Source organism: Hylobates moloch, unplaced genomic scaffold, assembly GCF_009828535.3.
Source record: "Hylobates moloch isolate HMO894 unplaced genomic scaffold, HMol_V3 SCAFFOLD_5, whole genome shotgun sequence".
Taxonomy (NCBI): Eukaryota; Metazoa; Chordata; class Mammalia; order Primates; family Hylobatidae; genus Hylobates; species Hylobates moloch.
In genome coordinates this window covers 341,687-366,897 of record NW_026652280.1, presented here as the reverse complement: position 1 = coordinate 366,897, position 25,211 = coordinate 341,687, and the positions used below count along the sequence as shown (strand labels likewise).

The 25,211-nt window shown below is 50.8% G+C and overlaps 1 protein-coding gene across 4 annotated transcripts in view; it reads right to left on the bottom strand.

Moving 5' to 3' along the window:
- SLC66A2 (solute carrier family 66 member 2) overlaps nucleotides 1-25,211 on the bottom strand; it is a 45,341-nt gene that overhangs the window by 7,767 nt on the left and 12,363 nt on the right. For 2 of the 4 annotated variants that reach the window (XM_032152015.2, XM_058438236.1), the window contains exons 4-5: nucleotides 19,275-19,328; nucleotides 6,787-7,003 (exon numbers count right to left, since the gene is read on the bottom strand). The exons of 1 other annotated variant lie outside the window; for it this stretch is intronic. In XM_032152015.2, the coding sequence (XP_032007906.1) occupies nucleotides 6,787-7,003; nucleotides 19,275-19,328 (271 nt within the window). The remainder of the gene's footprint in view (nucleotides 1-6,786; nucleotides 7,004-19,274; nucleotides 19,329-25,211) is intronic. One more of the 4 variants, XM_032152016.2, reaches the window with a different exon arrangement.

Genomic DNA, 25,211 nt, shown 5'->3' with positions numbered 1-25,211 from the left:
CCACGTATTGCCAGCCCACGTATTGCCAGGCCACGTGCCACCAGGCACCACTGATGTGGCGTGTCCAGAAAGGCAAGCCCATGGAGATGGGAAGTGGAGGAGTGGCGGCGGGGGTGAGGAGGCTGGGGCGGTGGGAATGACTGCCAGTGACCACGGGGTTGCTTCCTGGGGTGCGGAAAATGTTCTGGAATTAGACCGTGGTGCTGGCTTGGCGGCCCCGTGAGTATGCTGTGATGTGAGTCACATCTCAGGCGGGTCACAGTTTGTCATGTTCCAGACCCTCCACTGAACCCTCCTGTCACACGGGCCAGCCTGCATGCACCGAGCTCACTTCAGGTTAACCCAGGCGTCCTGTGCAGCACTCACTCCACTCAGAACTGCAGGGGCCTGCTCTGCATCAAAGGCATAAGGAAAGGCACAGTGGGTGAGGGGGGGTCTGAGTGTCATGAAGACGTGGCCCCAGGGGAGACATGCCACACGCCCAGAGGCTGAGGACCCACACAGCCTGCTCTAGAGTTTGGGTGAGAGCTCAGCTTCTGGATCCAGCCCGTGTCCTGGCTGGACAGGGGCAGCCCCAAGGGCTGAGGACCGACGTAGTTCAAATCCCCTCCCTACGGGGGCGGCCTGAGCCTCAGCTTAGCTTCGCCTGCTGCAGGCACCATGCCATGCCTGCCTGGTCACCCAGCCTCACTCAGCCACCGTGGTCACACACTGTCGGGGTCCGCACAGGCACCTGCCAGGCTCTTCCACAGCCACGGTGTCTGTATTCCGCATTTCAGGCTCCTCCCCATCTGTCAACACCGACGCACCCCCGCTGCCCTCATCATCTACACCCACCTCACCCTCCAATCCTTGTTAGGGAACAGTCTTCAAATCCAGTAAAAACTGGAGGAAGAGGAATGCAAACACTCAGAGAATCCGCCCTTCAGAGCCTGCTGTGTTAATCAGCAAAGCTGTTTCTGAAGCTTTATCACGTCTCATTACTGGTTCAGAACCTACGACCACGTAGTATTTTCTAAAGGGAAGTCACTGTTCAAAAATGCCTCCGGCAGTTGCTCCAAAATAGAAACCGTGTGTGCATGGCTGTGTGTGTGTATGTGCATGGAGGCAACTGTGCATGCCGGCCTGTGCACGTGTGTGCAAGTACATGAGACGCAGGACTTTCCAGAAGCAGGGCTGCTACGAGATCAACTTGGGAATTCTTGAGTCGCTTCCTATCAAACATCCTAGAGACCTTCGGTTTAATGTGGAGCTGAGGCTGCGGCTCCCAGGGCAGAGTCCAGGCAGGATCTACGCCTCACTCACCTAGGGCAATGGCACTAACAGGTCCCCAGAGAAAAGGACCTGAGGTTCAGACTGTCACATTTGAGGCTCATGTCACCATTCGCCACCAAAGTCTTGATTTTTTTGTTTTTTTACACAGTCTCACCCTGTCGCCCAGGCTGGAGTGCAGTGGCGCGATCTTGGCTCACTACAACCTCCACCCCCCAGGTTCAAGTGATTCTCCTGCCTCAGCCTCCTGAGTAGCTGGGATTACAGGCACCTGCCACTACACCTAACTAATTTTTGCATTTTTAGTAGAGATGGGGTTTCACCATCTTGGCCAGGCTGGTCTTGAACTCCTAACCTTGTGATCCACCTGCCCTGGCCTCCCAAAGTGCTGGGATTACAGGCGTGAGTCGCCGCGCCCAGCCCAAACTCTTGGTTTTTTAGGTATCTGTAAGTACATGTGTGTGCACATTTTAAATACGTCATCTTAAACACGACCCTGGAGATTATATAGGAAGCACACATGATCTATCAAACCTGCATTCAGAAACCACTACCCACAATGGCTTCAAGAATCACAAATCCTGACAGGGCTGGGGGTACGACGCCCCCATCAGGCAGGTTGGAGCACACAGGAACCTGAGACGTCTCTGACCTGCCTCCAGACGGGGTGCGGTCTGACAGCAGGAAGTGGGGGTCACTCCAGCCCACCCCAAGGCTGCCGTGGACCGGGAGGAACAGGCAGGTACCACAGGAGCACCCAGGAAGTGGCAAAGGGGAGACACCCCCCCTGCCCAAGCCGCGTCTACAGAGCAAGTGGAATCCAGGCCGGGGAGGGCTGAAGATCCACGGAGCGGTGGCCTGGACCTATGCGGAGAAGCCGGAAGACCACACGGCAAGGGGGGCAGAGGTGGGGACCCTGTGCCCCACAGGCTGCAGTGCCAAGGGAGGAAGGTGGGCAGGGCCCACAGGCCCAAGGAGACGGAGCTTCAGACGCGCAAGTGGAGCCGGCTCCAGACTCAGCCCTGCCCAGAGGGAGCCTCAGGAACAGCCCCCACGTTGCCGGCCCTAGCCCTGCAGGCCCTGCCTTCCCCAGGCTGCCAGATGGAACATGGGGGGCCGACACCCCGCAGCGTCTCAGGTTGTGGAAGGCAGCTGCTGGGCCTCCAGAATTCATGCTCAGGTGATGCGTGCGGCACAAAGGCTGGGCCTGGTCTTGTTCCCTTTCCCATTTAGTGAGAACCCTCCCAAAACCTTCCCTCAGGCCATAGAGAGGCAACATCCCCACAGACAGACCCCAGACTCGTCCAGCCAGGCACAGGGTGAGGCTGGCTGTGTGTTCTAGCGGCAAACGCCTTCTCTGTTCCAGTGGGAAAACCGCCCAATGGTCACTCTTAAAAGCACAGACCGGATGAACTGGGCCTGGGGAGGGCTGAAGCTCCCCACCGCAGGATGGCAGGCAGCACGGGCCGGGCCAGCCCCATCCCCTCCCCATCCCCCCGGGGCCCACCCTGTCCCCTCCCCATCCCCCCGGGGCCGGGCCGGGGCCTCAGTGCAGACACTCTCCGGAGTTGCCCCAGGGCTCATTAACGTAACTACAACGTGAAACAAGCAACCACACACTCCATCACTCCGAGCCGACCCGACGCTGCTGCTCCTGGTCCCCCTTCCTGACGAGGATACACAGGGTCTCAGCGGTCCCGCACTTGAAGCTGGCTGACCTCGCTGCCCACTTCCTCCGCAGAGACTGCTCCACCTCCCTCAGCCTCAGCCTCAGGACCCCATCCAAGCCCTCACAACGTGCCAGCTGTGTGGGTCGCCCGTCTTCTGCCTGGCCCTCCGGGCAGAGACAGAGGCCAAGCCTCCCGTGGCCCGACGGGGAGACGGGGTGCCTGTCCCCAGCCACACCTGAGGTTTATAAAAGCAGAAGGAAGCCTAGGTGAGCTCACAGGGGCTTGGCGCTCAGCCAGGGGGCAGGGCAAACTCAGAGGTAGAACACCTGCTCCTCCTGGGATCCCTGAGACACATTCCGAGTTGGGCAGCCAAGGAGAAGTGTGCAGGCAAAGGCCCATGACCCCGGCTCCCATCTCGCCCACACAGCACCCCCGATACTATTTTACACGTGTGTACGTGTATCCGCGTCCCACACACACGGGTTTTCATCCACGGTTCCAGGCTGGTAACTCTCACAGTGCTCCCATACCCGCGGTGCTCCCGTACCCTCCCATACCCGCGGTGCTCCCGTACCCTCCCATACCCGCGGTGCTGCCGTACCCTCCCAAACCCGCGGTGCTGCCGTACCCTCCCATACCCGCGGTGCTCCCGTACCCTCCCATACCCGCGGTGCTCCCGTACCCTCCCATACCCGCGGTGCTGCCGTACCCACAGTGCTTCTGTAGCTCTTGTCGTGACGTTGGGGTGCTTTAGGCCTCAGAAAACAGAATCTCTCTGACCTTTTGCCCTCTGTTCACCTGCCCAGGCAGGACTCTAACCCTCATTCCAGAGAGGGTCCTGCCCACATCCTCGAGGAAGGAGCGTGCACAGAGGCCAGAAGAATCTCAACAGACCCTGCTGGATTCACGTCACACCCTTAGGTCCAATCACATTTCAACACCATTGTCCATCACCCTATCCAATGAGGTCTCCCAAGCAGACAGGCTTTGGGAGACTCCGGGGAGAGCTGAATTTGCGGGAGCCGGCAGGAGGGCTCATCTGTGTGCCAGGAGGGTGGCAGCCCCACTCCACGAGACCGAGCTCCTGCCTGGGGACCCCTCCACAGCTCCCTCTGTGTATCCCCTCACTCGGCAGTTTATGTCTGTCCTTTAAAATGCTCTTTGTAAAATATCAGTAACCATGTTTCCCAGAGCTCTGTGAGCCGCTCCAGCAAGCTGACAGAGCCCAAGGAGGGGTCATGGAACCCTAACATGGCCCAGAAGTTCCGGAGGCCCAGACTTGTCATGGGTGTCTAAGTGTGGGTGGCATCTGGCGCTGTCTCTGGGTCAGGACAACTGGCGGTACCCGCCGCAGGACGGACTGACTGCTCAGTGCTGGGGAGAAGCCCGCACACCCCTGCACACGGGAGTGTGTGTGCTGCTTATTGTGGTGAAGTGAGAACAGGAAAAGCACGTCCAATGTGTTTCTTCCACACACAGACCCTCGTTCCACAGGCGTTTCTGGAGTCTTCCCCGGGTGTGAGAAGGGCAGACCTCGGGGCCTAAGACAGGCCTGCCTGCAGGGCCGCTTCGGCCAGCATCTGGAAACTTGGGTTTGAAGAGGATTCCCACGTCCCCCCAGCCGACGGGGCAGCCCCTGGGCTGAGACCTTGAACAACATGCCTGCGCTGAACAGCAAAACCTGCTCACCTGGAATCGGGAGCAACGGCTCCTGCCAAGCCCGGGGCCCCTGTGAGCAGCCCTCTCAGAGGCCTCGCCAGGCCAAGGCCACACACGGCCAGCTCCTCGTGGGAGGGGCCAGGAGGCCGGCATGTGGGGTCCTGATCCGCTAGACCCTCACCACGAGGCTGTGGTGACGCTCAGGAGGGCGCAGGCCTGGCACCCAGGCACCTCCCACAGATCTCCAGGTCGCAAGCTCGGCACCCGGGCACTGCCCACAGATCTCCAGCCGGATGAGGCCCACATCCAGCCAGGGAGCCCACACACGACGCCTGCCCTGAGACCCACTTTCCCTCTGGGAGCATCCCTGCCTTTCGGGCCCCACACCGAGGCCCTCAGGGCTGCCGCTGCCCAACCCAACAGTGAGGGAGCCTGTTCCAGGCATGGACACCCTCTCAGGCCTCCACACACCCTCGCCCGAGAAACCCCAGCAACCCCCGTGGTCTTGACTCACTGTAATCACATCAACCAGGGCAGCCCAATCCCCACCCACACCCCAACCTGTACCTACCTCACACCCATGCCAGCACCCCACACCTGGACCCATGCCCCACACCCATAACTGCAACCCACACCTAATACGTCCCACACCCACACCCCACACCCGTACCTACACCGTGTACCTACAACGCACACCCCTGCCTACAACCCACATCTGCACCCCACACCCCACACCCCACCCCGTGTCTACACTTCACATCTGTACCTACGTCCCACACCCATACCTACACCATATACCCATAACTGCAACTCACAACCATACCTACAACCCACATCTGCACCCCATATCCCACACCCCAACCCGTACCTACACCCCACACCCATAACTGCAACCCACACCTATAACCCTGACCTGTACCTACATCTCACCCCCTACCACCACCCAACGCCTGCAACAAGCCCTCCTACCTTTACCTATCACCAGCAACTAAACCTACACCCCACACAACCCCCGGCCCTCACACCTCTGCCCACACACCAAACCTGCAAATACTCAGAGGTCTGTGAAAGCCCTCAAGGGAGTGCTATGGCCCCTGGGGGCACGCGTTCTCGAACACAAAAACATGTCAGCCCCTCTCTTCCAGGCTGTTTCCCACAAATAACAAATCCAAGAATAACATTCCCTCCAAATCACAGCCTCAGCATCTGTGTCGGAGACCAGACTCAAGCAAAGTGTGGGGGCCCAGGGTGTCCTCAGTGAGAAGCGGGCACCGGGGGGGTCCTCAGTGAGGAGCGGGCACCGGGAGGGTCCTCAGTGAGAAGCGGACACCGGGGGGGTCCTCAGTGAGAAGCGGGCACCGGGGGGTCCTCAGTGAGGAGCGGGCACCGGGGGGGTCCTCATGAGCGGGCACCGGGGGGGTCCTCAGTGAGGAGCGGGCACCGGGGGGGTCCTCATGAGGAGTGGGCCTGGGGGCCGAAGGTGTGAGGGACTAGAGTTTTCTGCCCCCGTCACAGCGAGCAGATTTGTTTTTATTACAATGCAGTTTCCATCCAGGACCTTGACTGAGCCCGTGGGAATCACGCTGCTCACGTTGTGCCCTACCTCTGGTGGTCACGGGGGTGTCCAGGCACGCACTGGTGCAGGGTGCCCAGGCATGGTCTGTGGTTCCAAACGTCAGCCTGCCTGGCCTTCTACCACATACCTCAGAGGCCGGAGGCCGTGCTGAGGCCAGTGGGGAAAGACCGAGGACAGTGTCCAAGGCGGCCCCCAGACCACCTTCCCTGCCCCACCAGACCCGCCCTGAGCCCGGGCCAGGCTGCAGCCACTGCACTCCTCCCGGCTCGGTGGGCTGAGCCTGCTCTGCCCCGTCTGGCCAGGCACTCGGACGTCCCTCCCACTGGAAGGTTCCACCTCAATGGCCCTGAAGGAGCAGCTCCCAACCCCGTGCTGGGTCGTGTGCCAGCAAGGTCTCGGCTGTCCCCATGCAGCCCACACAAGCTCATCTGCTCCAATGCGAGGTCGAGGGGCCAAGGCCTATAAACCTGACTATTCTTTAACCGGCAGCTTCACAGGTCAACATGGGAAATACACAGCCAGACACACAGGCATTTGATTTTTACCAAATCTGCAGCCATGTGGTGCCTCTGGAGCAGTGGTGCTTCTGTGGCGGCATCCCCGGCCTACCTCATGCCCTCCGTGGACCGGTGGCGGTGGTTGCGGTAAAGCTGCGGCACGCCCAGCATGGCTTCGGTCAGCACGGCCAGGAAGCCCAGGGTCTCCACAAACAGGGCGGAGTCAATGGACAGGTAGGTGACGTAGCCCGCCACGCCCGTGAAGGCCAGGACACACTGCACGTAGTCCGAGAAGCTGCTCCACTGCCAGAAGTGGTGGGGGTCGAAGTCTAGGGCAAGAGGGAGAAGCAGCCTCAGCACAGCTTAGGGTCCAGGTGAGGAGTCAAGGTCAGTGGGGAGAGATGGAACCGAGTGAGAGGTTAAGATTCAAATTAATCTTAATTTCTGAGAAGCTGTACAGTGCAGGGAGTGCCCTGCACTGGAATCTGAAGCCTGGGTTGGGGCGCAGCCCCCCTCGGGTTAACCACGGTCTCCTGTTCCTCAGATGTTACCAGGAAGAGACAGGGACCACTCCTAGGACATTCTGAGGATTCAACGAGTTGATCTTGAGTTCTACAACACGCCTCGGCCACGGTGAGGCTCAGTAAATCCGTACCATATCCCTCCTGCACGATGTCATTTGCTAGATGATGTATTCTGTAGAAACCACACTCATAAGCACTCTCAGAAATTAGCAAATTAAAGGAGGCAGGTGGACATGTGCAGTCCAGGGGACACAGCTGCAGGGAAAAGGTGAACGGAGACAGACCTGCAAAGAAGCCCGCAAGGCCCGCACCTGACCTGTCCTTACAGCAGCAGGGCCAGGGCATGGGCTGCAGGGGTGCGGTGATGGGAGGCGGTGAGGTCCAGGGGGTTGGGGGTGCTGAGGGGTGAGGTTAGAGGGATTGGGGGCGTTGGGGTGTGGTGAGGTTAGGGGGACTTGGGGGCATCAGAGGGCAGAGAGACCAGGGGTGTCGGGGGCTGGCTGCCTGTGGGGCTGGCAGTGCAGTGAGGGCAGGGGTGGCCAGGCTGTGCACGTTCTCCCCATCCCCCTGGACCCTAGATCTGTGCCCCACTTCCTGCTCCACCCTCTCTCACTCTGAGTGAGATGCTGCCCAGCATCCGAGCTGGAAAGGGGCCGCACAGGAAGCAAGGCCAGAGGAAGGATGGGCATGGTATGCGGCACCTCCCAGAACATAGCAGGGCACGGGCTCACATGTATTTCATGAAGAAGCCCAGCTGCAGTGAGGGGGGCTGAGCAGGATGGGCTCTGGACAGGGGGGCCATGGATAGGGGGGGCATGGACAGGGGGTTGGAGGACAGGAGGGCCGTGGATGGGCGGGTGGTGGACAGGTGGGTGGTGGATGGGCTGTGGATGGGTGGGTGGTGGACAGGCAGGCAGGGGGCGCTGTGGATGGGTGGGTCATGGATGGGCAGGCAGTGGATGGGCAGGCTGCGGACGGGTGGGCTGTGGACACAGGACGCCAGGTGAGGGTTTAAGGGACTTGGGAAAACCAGGTCTAAGGTCCATCTCTGGGAGACCTATTTTAGTTTCCCCAGGAAAGAGTCAATTGGCAAATGACTAACAGAAAATCCTCACTAAACAGTTTCTGAGAAAAAAATGAACCTGGACGCTTACCTTATACCATATACGAAATTTAACTCAAAATGGATCAAAAACCTAAAAATAAGACCTGAAACTAAAACTCTCAGAAGAAACATGAGGAAAAACTTCAAGACATTGGATTTGTCAATGAATTTTTAGCTGTAAAACCAAAAGCACAGGCAACAAAAGAAGAATAAAAGATAAACTGGACTTCATCAAAATCTAAAACATGGCCAGGTGCAGTGGCTCACACCTGTCATCCCAGCACCTTGGGAGGTTGAGGTGGGAGAATCACTTGAGCCCAGGAGGTCTTGAACATAATGAGATTCTATCCTTACAAAAAAAAATAAAAAATTAGCAGGGCGTGGTGGTGCGCACCTGTGATCCCAGCTACTTGGGAGGCTGAAGCAGGAGGATCCCTTGAGCCCAGGAGTTCAAGGCTGTGGTGAGCCATGGCTGTGCCACGGCACTCCAGCCTGGGTGACAGAGTGGGACCTGGTCTCAAAAAAAAAAAAAAAAAAGGCACTGGCGAGCTTAACCGCACACCTCAAACACCCTCAATTCGTGCATTTACCACTCACGGGCCGGTGGAGGGGCTCCCGAGGGTAGCAGAGGGACGGCAGGGAGAGAGGCATGAGGTAAGGCAGCTGAGATGCAAGGGTGCAGGTGGGGGCAGATTTCCAAACAGAACGTGGCCTGGTGCACGGTGGAGTATTACTCAGCCACAAAAAGGAAGAAAGGGCAGATTCATGCAACAAACAGGACACCAAGTGACAGAAGCCAGACACAGGAACCACACGCTAATGAGTCTGTTCCCATGAAGTGTCCAGCACAGGCGAGTGCACAGACAGCAGACGAGCGGCTGTCGGGCTGGGGGAAGACGGAGCTTGGGAAAAAGAAGGAAACTGGTTCAAAGGGGTTTCTTTGGGGTGATGAAAGGCTCCCTAATGAGACAGTGGTGACAGCTGCACACTCTGTAAATATACTAAAAACCACCAAATTGTGTACTTTTAAATGGTGATAAAATTGTGAATTTTATGTTATGTAAATTTATCTCTAATTTTAATGCATAACAAAATAACAAATTTTAATGTACGTGACTTGCCTTATACCAAAAAATGCAGGTGTAAGTATCTACTTATTTTATTAATAAGTATCTACTTATTAGTAAACACTTATTCAGCATTTTCTGATGCCGAAGTTGAAAATAGTTCCTTCAACTCCAAGTTTGGGAATTAAGGTGCTTTCATTTGTATCCAGAACAATTTGAAATAAATTTAGCAGCCATCTACCATTAGCCGTCAGCTCACATGTGCTGGGGACTTGGAGCAGGTGGCGGGGGGGAGCTGGGTAAGGAAAACGCTGGCTGGGGCTGACCTGGGGTGGCTCAGACAGCAGGAAATGAGATCTCTAAGTTCAGTCAGGAGAAGTCGGAGGACACGGGGGACACCTGGTGGACATGGTGACTCCTGATCTGTCAGGTAGAAAAGAACGTTTTCTACACTTCTGAGAGATTCCTGTGTCAGGAGATTTTCATTAATAGTTTTTTAAATCAGCAAATAAAGAAGAGAGAGGCGCCTGGCAGTCCTCCCAGAAGAGCTGGCCCTATTCCGAGGGACCTGGGAGGGGAGGGCACCCTCCTTTCCAAAGCAGCCAGGCCCCCGCACTGCTAAGCCCGACAGAAATCCAAGAGGGCAGGTGGCTGTGGGAGAGGAGGGGCTCTGAGAACAAGAACAAAAGGGCAAGAACGCAATTAGGATGCACACCCATGGTCACGCAAGGTGCTGACAGAACAGCTGACAGCTGGCAGTGCGGACACATGCCGTGACTTCCTGAGATGTGTTTCTAGGTAGCGACACCAAAGAGAAGGCTTGAAAATGAGGCATTTAATGCTGAACGAATGTTTCCAGGCTTGGGGGGCTCACCAGAGGCCCACCCTGGCATGCACTGAGCTCTTGGGACCCTCAGCTGCCTGCAGAGAACAGCTGATCCTCAGAACCTTCCGTCGCACGGGCGCGGCTGCCCTCATCTCACAGACAGACCTCTTCTAGCACCCCCCATGGGGGGCCCTGTGGGAAGAGACCAGCTCCAGTCCAACTGCTCCTGGATTAAAAGGCAATTTTACCACTTGGGGAATGTGCACCAGGAGACTGTCTCCTAATGGGCAAGGAAGATCCGATTTCTTGTCAGATCGTGTTTTCATGTCTACAGGAGCGCATGAGAGAGCCTGGTGTAAGAGGATCTGATGGCCAGCGTGTCCAAGGCATCGGGGCAAGAGTAACTCCATCGTGAACGGGGGCTGGGTAAGATGAGGCTGAGGCCCGCTGGGCTGCGTTCCCAGACAGTCGGGCATTCTTCATCACAGGATGAGATAGGAGGTCGGCACAAGATACAGGTCATAAAGACCTTGCTGATAAAACAGGTTGCAGTAAAGAAGCCGGACAAAACCCACCAAACCCAAGATGGCCACAAGAGTGACCTCTGGTCGTCCTCACTGCTACACTCCCACCAGTGCCATGACAGTTTACAGATGCTATGGCAGCATGAGAAAGCTACCCTGTATGGTCTAAAAAGGGGAGGCATAAACAATCCACCCCTTGTGTAGCATATCATCAAGAAATAACCATAAAAATGGGCAACCAGCAGCCTTTGGGGCTGCTCTGCCTATGAAGTAGCCATTCTCTTATTCCTTTACTTCCCTAATAAACTTGCTTTCACTTTATGGATTCACCTCAAATTCTTTCTTGTGCGAGACCCAAGAGTCCTTTCCTGGGGTCTGGGTGGGGAGCCCTTTCCAGTAATAAACGTGAGAGGGACAGAGAATGCCAGACAGCTTCCTGTTGGGACTGGGACAGCTGGAGGGCATCACAGCACTGGTTTCAAACACTGAACGGAGAACTGCCATGCAGCATGAACCTGGGCACATCAGACCCCTGCAGCACCCTCAGGACCCGCAGATCGCACACTCGATGGGTGCTCACAGGACGTGAATGGCATCTCAGTAATGCCAAGTGCCACCCCAGAGCCACAGGGTGCCTTTCACTGGGCCACGGAGCCTCCTGAGCCACGCAGCTCAGGGACATTCTGGAGGGGAGGAAATTGCTTTTTTTTTTTCATGGTTCTTGTATGAATTCTAATTAAGAGACATTACATTCAGAATTATAGCACTCATAGCGATAGTTTTCAGAAGACTGTAACAGCTTCTTTGCTACTTAAGGGGTACAGACGGTGCAGCTGCTTACCTGAGTGACTTCTTAAACAAGGGACTACCACCACTCTAATTTTCCTAGTTGTAGCTCTGTTACAGGTTACTGACTGCAAGTGTTGGCAAAGAAACTGTTCTTTTAAGCACTTTGGCGCTCCCTGGAGTGACGGCCATTCCCAGCAGCTAAACTGTATCATACTCCCACTTCAACTTTGTGACTGTTTCAGTATTTTTAAAAATACAAATCGACTCTCCATGAAAAAACGAAAAAACTTCCCACTTCCTTCAAATCCCTGGTCCAGGCTCACCGGACCTCCTGCAAGCTGCCCTTCAGGGCAGGTCCCAGCCCCACCTGCTGCGTCTGCTTGTCCACCCCACTCCAGCTGAGCAGACAGAGCTCCTTGGAAACGGCCCGGCCACCTGGGAGGGGAACAAACAGGCACTGCCCAGGCCCGGAGCTGCAGGCAGGGCTCAGCAGGACCCCAGGCGGGCACACAGGGGCTCATCTGGAGGGACCTGAGGGGCACAGGCTACAGTCGGGAGAGCACAGACAGGAGGCCCCCGAGGCCACCAGGGCCCACTTTTACTTTATCCTAAGGATCAGGGACACGAAAGGATTTTAACAAAGACAGCCACACCACCTGCTGCAGAATGAGTATAAATGCCCTTCTTAGCCTTCGAGGCCGGCACTGGCCTCGCTGACCCTCTAATCCCGCCACCTGTGCAGCAGGTGGCAACAGGGACAGGCAGACGACACAGCTGGGGCCAGAGGACGACGCAGAGAGACCCACACCAGAGACCCTCGGAGAGTGACAGAGCCCCCGCCCAACCCCGGTGAGTGGGACGGGCTGAGTGGGGACTGAGCACGTCCAGGGCCAGAGCGGGAGGGGGCAGCCGTGCCAGCTTCCAAAGAGGACCCTGGGAAACAAACACCCTCCCACTCGGCAAGGACAAATCAAGCAACTGCCGAGACAGGCGTCGGCGTCCCAACCCAAGGCTGCACAGACAGACGAGCGCTCACCGCTACACTCTGCCCTAACAGCTGCTGAGACTCACGTTCCTGCAGCCACCTCAGCCAGAGCCAGGGAGGCCCTGGGAGAGAGGAGACTGACGGGCCCCGTCGGGCGACCTTGCCTGCTCTCAGCCTCCTCATTTTCAGGAGCCTTTTCCTCCCTTTATCCTAATTGACATCGGGCCCCTCATTTGCTCAGAGTCTGCTCAGTGGGGCACCCAACGGTGGACAAGTGAGAGAGGTGAGGGGCTGGGCTGTCACCGTGGCCAAGGGAGCCATGGCCCTCCGGCCTGAACGGCTTCTGCCCGAAATCAGGACACAAACACGGCGTCATACACAGCAGAAACAGCCCAGAAAGGCCCCAGCCCAGATGGCACTGGAATAAACAGTTTTCCCCAAGTCACTTTAAAATGAAAGTTTTGGGCTACATACTTCTAAAGAGGACCTCAGGACGGTTCCAGAGTTCCTCCGTGACACACCTGATGGAGAATGCTCGGCTGCTGCATTTACTCAATGCAGCCATTGAATAGAAACACAAGAGTGTTGCTCTCCCAGCCTGAAACATTCTTCACACTTCCAGCCATCAGGGTTTCAGCCAGGTCAGAAACAACAGAGGTGGTAGGCTCTTCCAGAACAGCAGGGCGAGGTTCTCCACAGACCCTCTCCAGCAACATCACTGCCAGTGGTGAACATTACAAACAGCACCCACTTGAAGTCCCTAACATGTCTTAGGGACACACGGCGAATGGAGAAACGCTTATCCAAGAAAACCACCTAAGTGGCAGCAGGAACAGCAACTCTGTGACACTTGGGCCACAACCTGCTTCCCCATCCCCATGTGACAAAAGCTCTACTCCCAGCAGGCAACCAAGAAGACAGGCTCCCTCTCCCCCAGTGCCACTGCAGCAGTGGCAGGTGCCCGAGCTCTTCATTGCCCGCTCAGCTCCTGTCTGCCCAGGCTCCCTTCCTCCACTCAACCCCCACCCGTGGCGCAGGGGCAGAGGACACTGAGCGTCCCTTGTCCCTGCCTCAGCTTGCTCACTGGGAGAGGTTCCACACAAGCAGGGGCAAACTAAGACGACCAGAGGCAACAACTCACTTCCCGTGCAGCACTCGGAGCAGAGCTGTCACCCTCAGAGATCCAGAGGTTCTGTCCTGGGGATGGCGCTATCAGGACAGAGAGCTCCGTAGCTCTCCCTAGAGGGACTCCCTACTTAGAGCAGGTACAAGTTCAAGTGTAAGGATGCTAACAAAAACAACAGAGACCTCAGCAGTCAGCAACTAAGAGGAGCTAGAAGCTCCATGATGAGCTCAAAGTTTATCAAACAGACCCAGAAAGGACAACCAAGAGGAGCCCTCCTGGGAACAGAACCACCACCAAACACTGGCCTCAATGGCCACCCTGCCCAGCTGTGGGGAATACATCCCCCAGGGCATCACCAAATCAGCCGGCAGCCACCAATGAGTGGAGGCCAACAGCTGGTTTGACCACCAGAAGCTTAACAGGAAGATCAGGGAGGGTCACAGCCAGCCAGAACCACCACATCTGAGGGAGAAGAGGTCCAGAGACTACATTAGTCCAGCCAAATCACAAAACAAACAAGCAAACAATAAGTCATCCTTCCCCCAAGTGGGGGAATCCGTATCCACAGCTGCTACTATAGTTTACCTAAAATGTCCAGCTTGCAACAACAAAACAAAATGAGTTGTACAAAGAAACAGAAAAGTGTGGTTCACACAGGAAAAAAATAATAAGCAGGACACAAACCGCTCTTGAAGAGGCACAGTGTTGGACTCAGTAGAGGAAGACTTTAAAATAGCTATGTTCAAATAACTAAAGGGATCCATGCACAAAGAATTAAAAGAGCCGGGCGCGGTGGCTCACGCCTGTAATCCCAGCACTTTGGGAGGCCGAGGCGGGCAGATCACGAGGTCAGGAGATCGAGACCATCCTGGCTAACACGGTGAAACCCCGTCTCTACTAAAAATACAAAAAATTAGCCGGGCGAGGTGGCGGGCGCCTGTAGTCCCAGCTACACGGGAGGCTGAGGCAGGAGAATGGCGTGAACCCCGGGGGGGGAGCCTGCAGTGAGCAGAGATGGCGCCACTGCACTCCAGCCTGGGTGAAAGAGCGAGACTCCGTCTCAAAAAAAAAAAAAAAAAGAATTAAAAGAAAATATGATGACAACAACTGATCACATAGAGATTATCAATAAAGAGACAGAAATTCTAAAAAAAGAACCAAGTGGAAATTCTGGCGTTGCAAAGCACAACTAAAATTTTAAAACTCACTATAACGGCTCAGCAGTAGATTGAGCTGGCAGAAGAATCAGTGAATTCAAAGAAAGATCAATAAAGACTATGCAACCTAAAGAACAAACAGAAAATAGAATTAAGAAAAAAGAACACAGTGTCATAGAAAGGTGGGATGACAGGAAAGGGCACCGGCACATGCAGAATGGGTGAGATCGAGGAGAGGAGAGAGGGGAGCAGAAAAAAAACATTCAAGGAGATAATGACTTTTGAAAACTTCCCAAATATGATGAAAATATTAATCCACATACCCAAGAAGCTCAACAAATTGCAAGCCTGATAAAGAGATCCACACCCTGACACATCACAGTCTGAATGATGAATGCCAAAAAACAAAGACAAAATCTTGAAAGTAGCAAGAGAAAAATAATTTATCACTTACAAGGAAACCCCAATAAGATTAACAGCTGACTTCTCATCAGAAACAATGGAGTCCAGAGGGCAGTGGAATAACATATTCAAAGCACTGAAAAGAAAAAAAAATCATCAACCAAGATTCTTATATCTAGTAAACTTTTTTTAAAAAATAAGGGGAAAATAAAGATTCCCAGATAAACAAGAACTGAGAAAATCTGTTGCTAGTAGGCACACCTTACAGAAAACAAGTGTTTCATGCTGAAAACAAGTAACATCAGATGCAATTCAAATCCACATAAAAAAAGAGTACAGGTAAAGACAATGATCTAAGTTATTATAAAAGATGATATCGGTCCATGTCTTCCCCTTTCCTCTCTTAGTTGACTTAAAAAGTAACGCATGAAACAATATGCATTGTATTGTTTGGGGGCCTTTAATGTAAAGAAATGTAATATATTTGACAATAATATTAATAGCACAAATGAGATGGATGGGATCAAAACTGTATTAGAGAAAGAAAATGACTGTAGATGGTAACTCAGTCTCAGAAAGAAATGAAAGGAACCACAAATGGTAAATAGGGTTAATATAATAACTCCATAATATGCTTGTTCTCCTTTCTTTTCTCAAGTTCTTGAATGACATAAAATGTATATAAAGGAACAATCAGAAAAATATATTGTTAGGTTGTAATATATGTAGACATAATATGTATAATAATCATACCATTTAAAAAGGGAGGAGGAGGCCGGGCGCGGTGACTCACGCTTGTAATCCTAGCACTTTGGGAGGCCGAGGCGGGCGGATCACGAGGTCAGGAGATCGAGACCACGGTGAAACCCCGTCTCTACTAAAAATACAAAAAATTAGCCGGGCGTGGTGGCGGGCGCCTGTAGTCCCAGCTACTCGGAGAGGCTGAGGCAGGAGAATGGCGTGAACCCGGGAGGCGGAGCTTGCAGTGAGCCGAGATTGCGCCACTGCACTCCAGCCTGGGTGACAGAGGGAGACTCCGTCTCAAAAAAAAAAAAAAAAAAAGGGAGGAGGAAATCGAACCATGTAGGAGTAGGGTTCCTGTCACTGGAATTAAGTTAGTATAAATTTGAAGTAGATTCTGATAAGTTAAGATGCATATTGTAAGCCCTCAAGTAACTACTAAGAAAATAATTCAGAAAACATTATTTAAAGAAATTAAAATGTTACAGTAGAAAATATTTACTTAATACAAAAGCTGTAAAGGAGCAACAGCTAAGGGGAAAAGGCATGGGATATACAGAAAACAAAAAGTAAAGTAGCAGATGTAAATCTGAACATATTATAACATTAAGTGTGAATAAAATAAACAATCAAATCAAAGGGCAGAACTGCCAGAATGGATTTTTTTTTAAAGATCCATTGTATGTATACAGAAGACTCATTTTAAATTCAAAGATATAAAAAAGTTAAAAGTAAAACAATGGGAAGAATATATCAAATGGCAACCACAGGAGATGTGCATGTGATGACACTAATATCAGAAGAAACAGATGTCAAAACAGAAAATATGCATATACGTCCCTAACAAACAACAGTGCCCCAAAATACATCAAGCAAAAACTGACAGAAGTGAAAAGAGAAAAAGATAATTCAAAAATAGTTACAGACTTCCACACCCACATTTAGTAATGGACGTAACAACTACACAGAAGAAAAATAAAGAAATCGTAGACTTGACCTAACAGACAACCCTCCACCTTCACCCAACCACAGCAAAATGCACATTGAATATTCTCCAGGACAGATCATATGCTAGGCCATAAGATGTGCCTCTATTTAAAAGTACTGGAATCTGGCTGGGCGTGGTTGCTCATGCCTATAATCCTAGCTCTTTGGGAGGCTGCAGTGGGTGGCTCCCCTGAGCTCAGGATTTCGAGACCAGCCTGGTCAACATGGTGAAAACCCTGTCTCTACAAAAAATACAAAAAAAATTGGCCAGGCACGGTGGCACATGCCTCAGCTACTTGGGAGGCTGAGGCTCGGGAATTATTTGAACCCAGGAGGCGGAGGTTGCAGTGAACCAAGATCACACCACAGCCAATAGAGCAAGACTCTGTCTCCAAAAATTAAAAAATAAATAAATAAAAGTACTGGAATAATACAGAGTATATTCTACAATTATAATGGAAATAAATTTGAAATCAATAACGGAAGACATTTTGGGATATTCACAAATATGTGGAAGTTAATACATTCCTAAATAATAAATGAGTCAAAGAAGAAATCTTGGAGTAAATTTTAAAATACTTTAAGGTGCATGAAAACAAAAACACAACACACCAAAGTATAGGATGCAGGTAAAGCACCTGCTGAGAGAGAAATTATGGCTGTCAATAACTACATTAAAAAGGAAGAAAGAAAAAAATCAATGATCTAACCTCCACCTTAAGAAAAAGAGTAAACTAAACCCAAAGCAAGCATAAGGAAAGAAAGAATATTGGAGTGAAATAAAACAGAGAATAGAAAAACAATAAAGAAAATGAACAAAACCAAAAATTGGTCCTTTGATGGGCAATGTGGGTGTGTTGTGTAAAAAAAAAGAAAGAAAGAAAAGAAAACGAAACACCTTTTAAAAAGTTGGTTATTTGACCAGAACAAAAAATTGACAAATTTTTAGCTAGACTGACCAAAAAAAGAAAGGAAAGGAGGGGATCAAATTACTAAAGTCAGAAACAAAAGAGGAACCATTACTAATGACTTTCCAGAAATACAAAGGATTACAAGGGAATACTAAGAAAAATTATATGTCAACAAATTAGATAACTTAGGTGAAATGGAAAAATTCCAATACAGATTACCAAAACTGACTTATGAAGAAACAAAAAATCTGAATAGACTTATAACAAGAGATTAAGAGATTGAATTCGTAATTTTAAAACTTCCCACAAAGAAAAGCCCAAGCCCAGATGGCTTCACTGGATAACTCTAAAAATATTTAGAGAGGAATTAGTATCAACCCTTTGCAAACTCTAAAAAGATAGAAAAGGAGGGGAACATTTCCCAACTTATTTTATAAGGCCAATATTATCCTAACACTAAATCTAGACAAAGTCATCACAAGAAAACTACAGACCATTATCTCTTACGAATACAAATACAAAAAATCCCCAATACAATACTAGCAAATAAAATCCAGCAACAGATAAAAAGTGTTAGACACCATGACCACATGGATTTATCCCAAGAATGCAAGGTTGGTTCAACACACAAAAAATCAATCAATGTAGTACATCATCACAGTAGAATAAAAAACAAAACCCACATGATTATCTCAACAGACACGAAAATCATTTGGCAAACTCTAACTTTTATTATTAAAACACCCAACAAACTCAAATAAAAGGGAACTGCCTTAACCTAATGAAGGGCAACTATGGAAAATCCATTAATTAACATCATACTTAGTGATGAAAGATGGAATGCTTTCTCACTAAAATGAATAAGATAGGTACATCCACTCTCACCACTTATAACCAGGATAAACAATAAGAAGAAATAAAAGCAACTAAATTGGTAAGGAAGAATTAAAACTATCTCTATTTGCAAACGACAGAATCATATATAGAGAATCAACTAAACAACTCTTAGAACAAACCAGTTCAGCAGAATTGCATGATACAAGATCAACATGCAATGATCAATTACATTTCTATAAAGTAGCAATGAAGAAGCAGAACTGAAATTAAGAAAACAATTCCATTTACAATAGCATCAAAAAGGATAAAATACTTTGGAATAAATTTAACAAAGTCCAAAATTTGTCATCTAAATTTTTCTCCTCCCTTCCTGTCTCCCTCCCTCTTCCTCTTCCCGTCCCCATCTCCCCACACAGAAGAGCATGGACAGGCTTCTAATAACTACTTCATGCTTGAAAATAGCAGAGCTAGGGGTTGATTAGTTTGCCGTAGACTTGGCCACACTTGGTAAAGATGATGCACGTACATGCACAGATGGAAGCAACGACAGGAGGAAGTACAGCTGCAGGAATGAAGCAAAAGGAACGTGCTGCGGGCGGTGCACGCGCAGGGTACATACCCAGGAAGGACCGCCTGGGGGCGACCTTGACTTCTTCATCCTTGCTATCTGCAGCTACACGTTAAAAAGGGAGACAGAAACAGAAAGGGGAAAAAGACAGAAACAGACTGGTTTTAACATGGGTAAACAGCTGTGTTCCCAGGACTTTTTGCATTTCTTTTAAAAAAAAAAAAACAGAACAGAAAGATCACAAGATTTTGGTTTTTGTGCATTAGAAAACCCACTTTCTGAACTATTTTCCCGCAAACCTAACCTCTCCCAATATCATAAAAAAGTGAATGGGGAGAATGGGAGAAAAACTGAGCCAAAAATTGAAAGTTACCACATTTCCGTTTAATCTCTCGGGAGAAAGGCAGCATGGAGCCCACCACAAGCGTGCTGTGCTGATGGAAAGCAGCCGGGCAGATCCTGCTTCCCTTTTCCTAGAAACTCATCTGTATGCAAGCTTCGGTTGCAATATAGCTGCCCCAGGTCAAAACTCTTCAGAAGGCTGCCTGATAAAGCTGTTTTCAGAGTACACTCTGCTGTAAAAGGACAGCTGGTTCCACAGGTGCATTTGACAAGCACCTCTGCACAGACACAGACACGGGGACAATGTGACAGGGACCCAGCACCCTCCAGGGCCCAGCACTGGCAATGACAGGTTATAAGCCAACCTCCCTATCTGCGCAGCCCCAGGACAAGACAGCAGCCAAGGTCCTGGAAAACAGTGTGGCCTCTAGGTGGCTCCTGGGAAGCCCCATGGGGTTTGGGATTGAAGACAGTTGATAAACAAGAAACTCAAATGAGTCCTGGGATCAGAAAGCAGAAGTAGGATCAAAGGTTGTGCTTGCCTGCCCCAGGCAACGTAGACTTAAAATGGAAATTTTGCAAGTGAACAGCTAAAAGCAAATACGAGATGACCTCTGACCTCTGCCCTCTGCTACTTGGACTTAGGGTGCTGTTCCACTCACAAGGCAGGAACTGCAATATTTCTACCAAATTTGAGGGGTTTATAAACCAATGCAGCATACAAAGTGCAGTCTCCTCTCCTCCCCCAGCCTCCCCCAGCACTGCCTCTTGGATTCTACGGGTCCCTCAGCTAGTCCTCTCTGTTGCTTTGATTTAGACAACATCCCTCTCCATGGGTGCCTCTTCTAAAGACCAAGATCCTCAAGGGGTGGGAGGGAGGGAGGGACCACCCAAGGCAGCTCGGTCCACACTGTTTCCCTTCTCACATCCAGGTGTGACTGTAAACAGGCAATGGTGGGAGGCAGCCAGCCGGCAGCCTGGGGAAGAAGGCATGGTTCAGGATGCAGAGTCATGTCCCACACCAGGCTGTGTCCTGGGCACAGCCTCAAGCTACCTGAGGCTCCTTGCCTGGAAAGCAGTGTGATCAGATTCATGTTTGTGTAGGACGGAATGCAGAGTTGTGACGCTGAGAGAGCTGCCAGAAACATTTTCAACAGTCACACACTTCCACAAATCTGTGCTGAACACGTCCTCCAGACCAGGCACTCAGGATCCAAAAAGGGCCCAGCAACATTTTCCTTTTCCTCGACACTCGGCACATGTCAGTGTCTTCTCCCCTTGATCACGCGTGGGCTTGTGACCACTCCAGTCCACAGAAGCAATGCTGTGATTTCCAAGACTTAGGTCATAAAAAAGATACAGCTTCCACCTGCTTTCCCAGGAAGCTCCCCCTTGGAACCTGGCCGCCATGTTGTGAGGAAGCCCAGGTCTCATGAGGAGGCCTTGGTGGGTGTCCTAGCAGAGCCTGGGTGGAGGTCCCAGCAGATGGCCAGCACCAGCCATGCCAAAGAGTGAGTGAGGGAGAGAGAGAGAGAAAAAAAGCAAGAGAATGAGCTTCAAGGGCTGCAGCCCTAGCCTTTGAGCCTCCCCAGATGCTACTGAGGATAGCAGAGACCAGCTGTTCTTGCCAAGCTCTGCCCAAAATGCACTCACAAGCAAAATAATTGTTGTCCTTCCAAGTCCTAAGATTTGGGGTAACTTGTGGAGTAGCCAAAGAGACTGGAACAAGAGAGACAGGACAAGTTATGGTCCCACATGGCCAGCAGGAAGGAGGCTGGCTGGGCCACAAAGGCCATCACCTGCTTCCTGGGACTTTGGTCCATGTCACGACTGGAGACCGCTGCTGTTGGCACATGAAGAAAGGTTTGCACTGTACCCTGTCGGTATGGCATGTATGGGGAATGCAGGGGTGATAGTGACAGGGAGGTGCCAGCCAGCCTGGGACCAGGGAAGAGCACATGATCACAGTGGCCCAGGCGAGCCCACAATGGGAGGTACACAGGCAGACACAGGGATTCCTAATGTGATGTCCAAGAATCTCAATAAACCCCTGAAAATGCATGCAAGATGGCACATGACCCCTACATACAACACATTTTCCAGTTTTCTTGACCTATAACGAACTCACCTGTTTAAAGTGTACAATTCAATGGTTTTTAGGATATCCACAGTTGTGCAAACACCATCACTATCTAATTTTAGGACATCTTCAGCACACCAAAAAGAAACCCTCGACTAACCAGCAGCCACTCCCTCTCCCTGGCCTCCAGCCTGGAACTCTGAGTGTTGAGATTTGGGACAAATTTCAAGTAAATTCAACCACCTGACTTTAAGCCACAGACAATTGAAATAACCCCTAAGAGGAACTTAAAAGGAAAAAAGTACATGATAAAACAAAGTTAAACTTTATAAAAGCAATATTTAAAATGAAACAAATGACCCCGTGTATCCAGTTGCTGGTGCACCCCTGACAAGGTGCGTTTGTTTCCTGGTGATGTAACATGCAGCAGCGACCTGACCTCCATCCCCAGCGGGAAGTGCCCTGAGGATGTGCAATCCTGGGCATATAAACCCCCACCCCCAATAAAACAAACGTTTTCGGTAACCGGGAGGCCGGCGCTGGCATGGTGACCCTCAGACTGCCGTGCACAGAGAGGGCTAAGGGAGGCATGAGGATGCCACGTTCCATTATTTGTCAGGTCCTTGAGGAGGGGAGTTGGTACAGGGCAGAAGGGAGGCAGAGCTCAGGCTGAGCGACGCGGCCAGGCCTAGAGGTTTGAAGTCAAATGGAAAGTATTGGTGTCCACTCATGAAGTATTTCACCTCACCAAAAAAAACTCCCTAGCTCCATCCACTGAAAAAGCCAAAAAAATCAACCTATAGGCCAACCCTCACACGTGCCTAGGCTGTGGTCTCCAAACACTGTGTCCCAGATACCAGAGCTCCTTGGAGAAACGACGGATTCTAGGTCTGGGGCAGGAGATGTAGCCGCCACACGAGCACCCTGTTATACCAGGATCCTGTGTAGAAGCGAGACCCCTCATGCTGGGTCGAAAGGGCCCAGCAGCACCTGACACGGCTCCCCGGCCAGAGGGAAGAACTGGAGCGTTAACAAGCGTAATAATCCAGTAACACACCAAACGTCCAACTCACATGTTCAGAATGACTCAGAAACATGCACTCATCATTGCCAGATGCTAGGGAACCAACCTTGAAAACTGGTGAAGAGAGAGACCCGCATTTCCTTTATAAATTATACCTGTGGATAGCTGAACAATGGGTACCAGCCCATTTCTCTGCAGAGGGGCTCCAGCTAACAGACAACAAACATCCTGCAGCCCCGATGAGCTGACGGCCTCAGCAGGAGCCCCACAGTGGCCACTGACCACACGCGCCTCCAGTGGAATGACGCAACCATCCTGCGAAACACAAGAACCAAACCTGGATCCGATCGGGCCTAGGGGTCCACTACCTTTTTAAAATGCTCTTTCACAGAAAGACCCAAGGACAGAACACCTTGTCCTTGTCCACATCCCAAGGACATAAAGACACGAGGAAACACCAGGAGTGCCATCTCCACTGTAGGGCTTCCCAAAACTCAGCCTGCAGGAGTACTCAGCAATCTTGTTAAAATGTAGGTGGCGCTGATGCCGCTAATACAGACCACAGGCAAAGTTGAAAGGAGCTAAGGGAGAACCCACGGATTTTTAAACAACAAAAATGTATACCCTGCCAGGCACAGGGGCTCACACCTGTAATCCCAACACTTTGGGAGGCTGAGGTGGGAGGATCGCTTGGCTTGAACCCAGGAATTCAAGGCAATAATGAGCTTTGATAACACCACTGCACTCCAGCCTGGGCAACACAGTGAGACCCTGTCTCAAAAAAAAAAAGAAAAAAGAAAAACCTGCAGGAAGGAGACCTGAATGCAACTGTGGGTCCAATCACCCTCGGGGCTTTATACCACCCTACCTACTTGGTAAACGCTTGAAATTCTCCATAATGCAAAGTGAAAGGTAAAAACAAATAACCCAGCACACGAGAGACAGGTGTGCACTCACTCCCAACCGCAGTCAGCCATGGCCTGGCCAAAGAGGCTCAGCTCTGCCCAGGGGTGGCACCGTGCTGATGCCAGCCCTGCCTTCCTCAGGCTGGGCACTCGGGGCCCCATGGGGCATCTCCCTGCAGTGAGGGGCCCCGACCCTGACTCACAGCGAAAAGGGCTTGGGAGAACGTCTCAGTGGAATGAGGGTTTCTTTTTAAAGTCTGATCATAATTTTGAAAATTATGCCAATTTTTTGAAAGGGGACTGTAGAAGAAAAAGGGAAGAGACTTGGAAAGCGTGTCGCGACGTTCAAAGTAGTCACCTCTGGAGGGGGGGGGTGGAGGCTTTTTGTTTTGTTTTGTTTTGTTTTGTTTTTTAAGATGGAGTCTTGCCCTGTGGCCCAGGCTGAAATGCAATGGCCCAATCTTGGCTCACTGCAACCTCCACCTCCAGGGTTCAAGCGATTCTCCCACCTCAGCCTTCTGAGTAGCTGGGATTACAGGCACGCACCACCACGCCCAGCTAATTTTTTGTATCTTTAGTAGAGAAGGGGTTTCACCATGTTGGCCAGGATGGTCTCCAACTCCCGACCTCGTGATCCGCCCACCTCGGCCTCCCAAAGTGCTGGGATTACAGGCATGAGCCGCTGCGCCCGGCCAGAAGCTGTTTTACTTTATATTCTGTCTTCCCCAAATGTCTAACATGAGCATGCACTGTTCTTTACAATCAGACAACAAATTATATATCTAATTTTTTAAGTAACCTACTCTTTCTTAATACCATTTATGTTTCTTTTATATTAACTTTCAAACTGAATTTGTGACCTTCAAAACTTAAAATCCCTATAAAAGATAGCTGGAAAACATTTCCGCTTTTATTTCATTAGGTCGTCTGACTATCCATGAGCACAGTGAAATGCAGCTATTCAAACGTTTCCTCATAAGTTATTTTCATGTCCCCATTGGTCTGCCAAGAATTGTGCCTCTCAAGGCCCATGGTCCCCCTTGGCATGTCCTCACCCTCAGGGTGAGGCTCAAGAATGTGCTTGGCAAAAGCAATAATTGACAAATGGGATCTAATTAAACTAAAGAGCTTCTGCATAGCTAAAGAAACCATCAACAGAGCAAACAGACAACCTACAGATGGGAGAACATTTTTGCAAACTATGCATTTGACAAAGGTCTAACATCCAGCAACTATAAGGAACTTAAATTTATAAGAAAAAAATGAATAACCCCATTAAAAAGTGGGCAAAGGACATGAACACTTTTCAAAAGAAGACAGACATGCAGCCAACAAGCATATGAAAGAAAGCTCAACGTCACTGAGCATTAGAGAAACGCAAATCAAAACCACAATGAGATGCCATCTCATACCAGTCAGAATGGCCATTAATAAAAAGTCAAAAAAAATAACAGACGCTGGTGGGGTTGTGAAGAAAAAGGAACACTTATATACTGTTGGTGGGAGTGTAAATTAGTTCAAGCATTGCAGAAGACGGTGTGGTGATTCCTCAAAGACCAGAAATACCATTCAACCCAACAATCCTGTTACTGGGTATAAACCCCAGGAATATAAATCGTTCTATTATAGACACATGC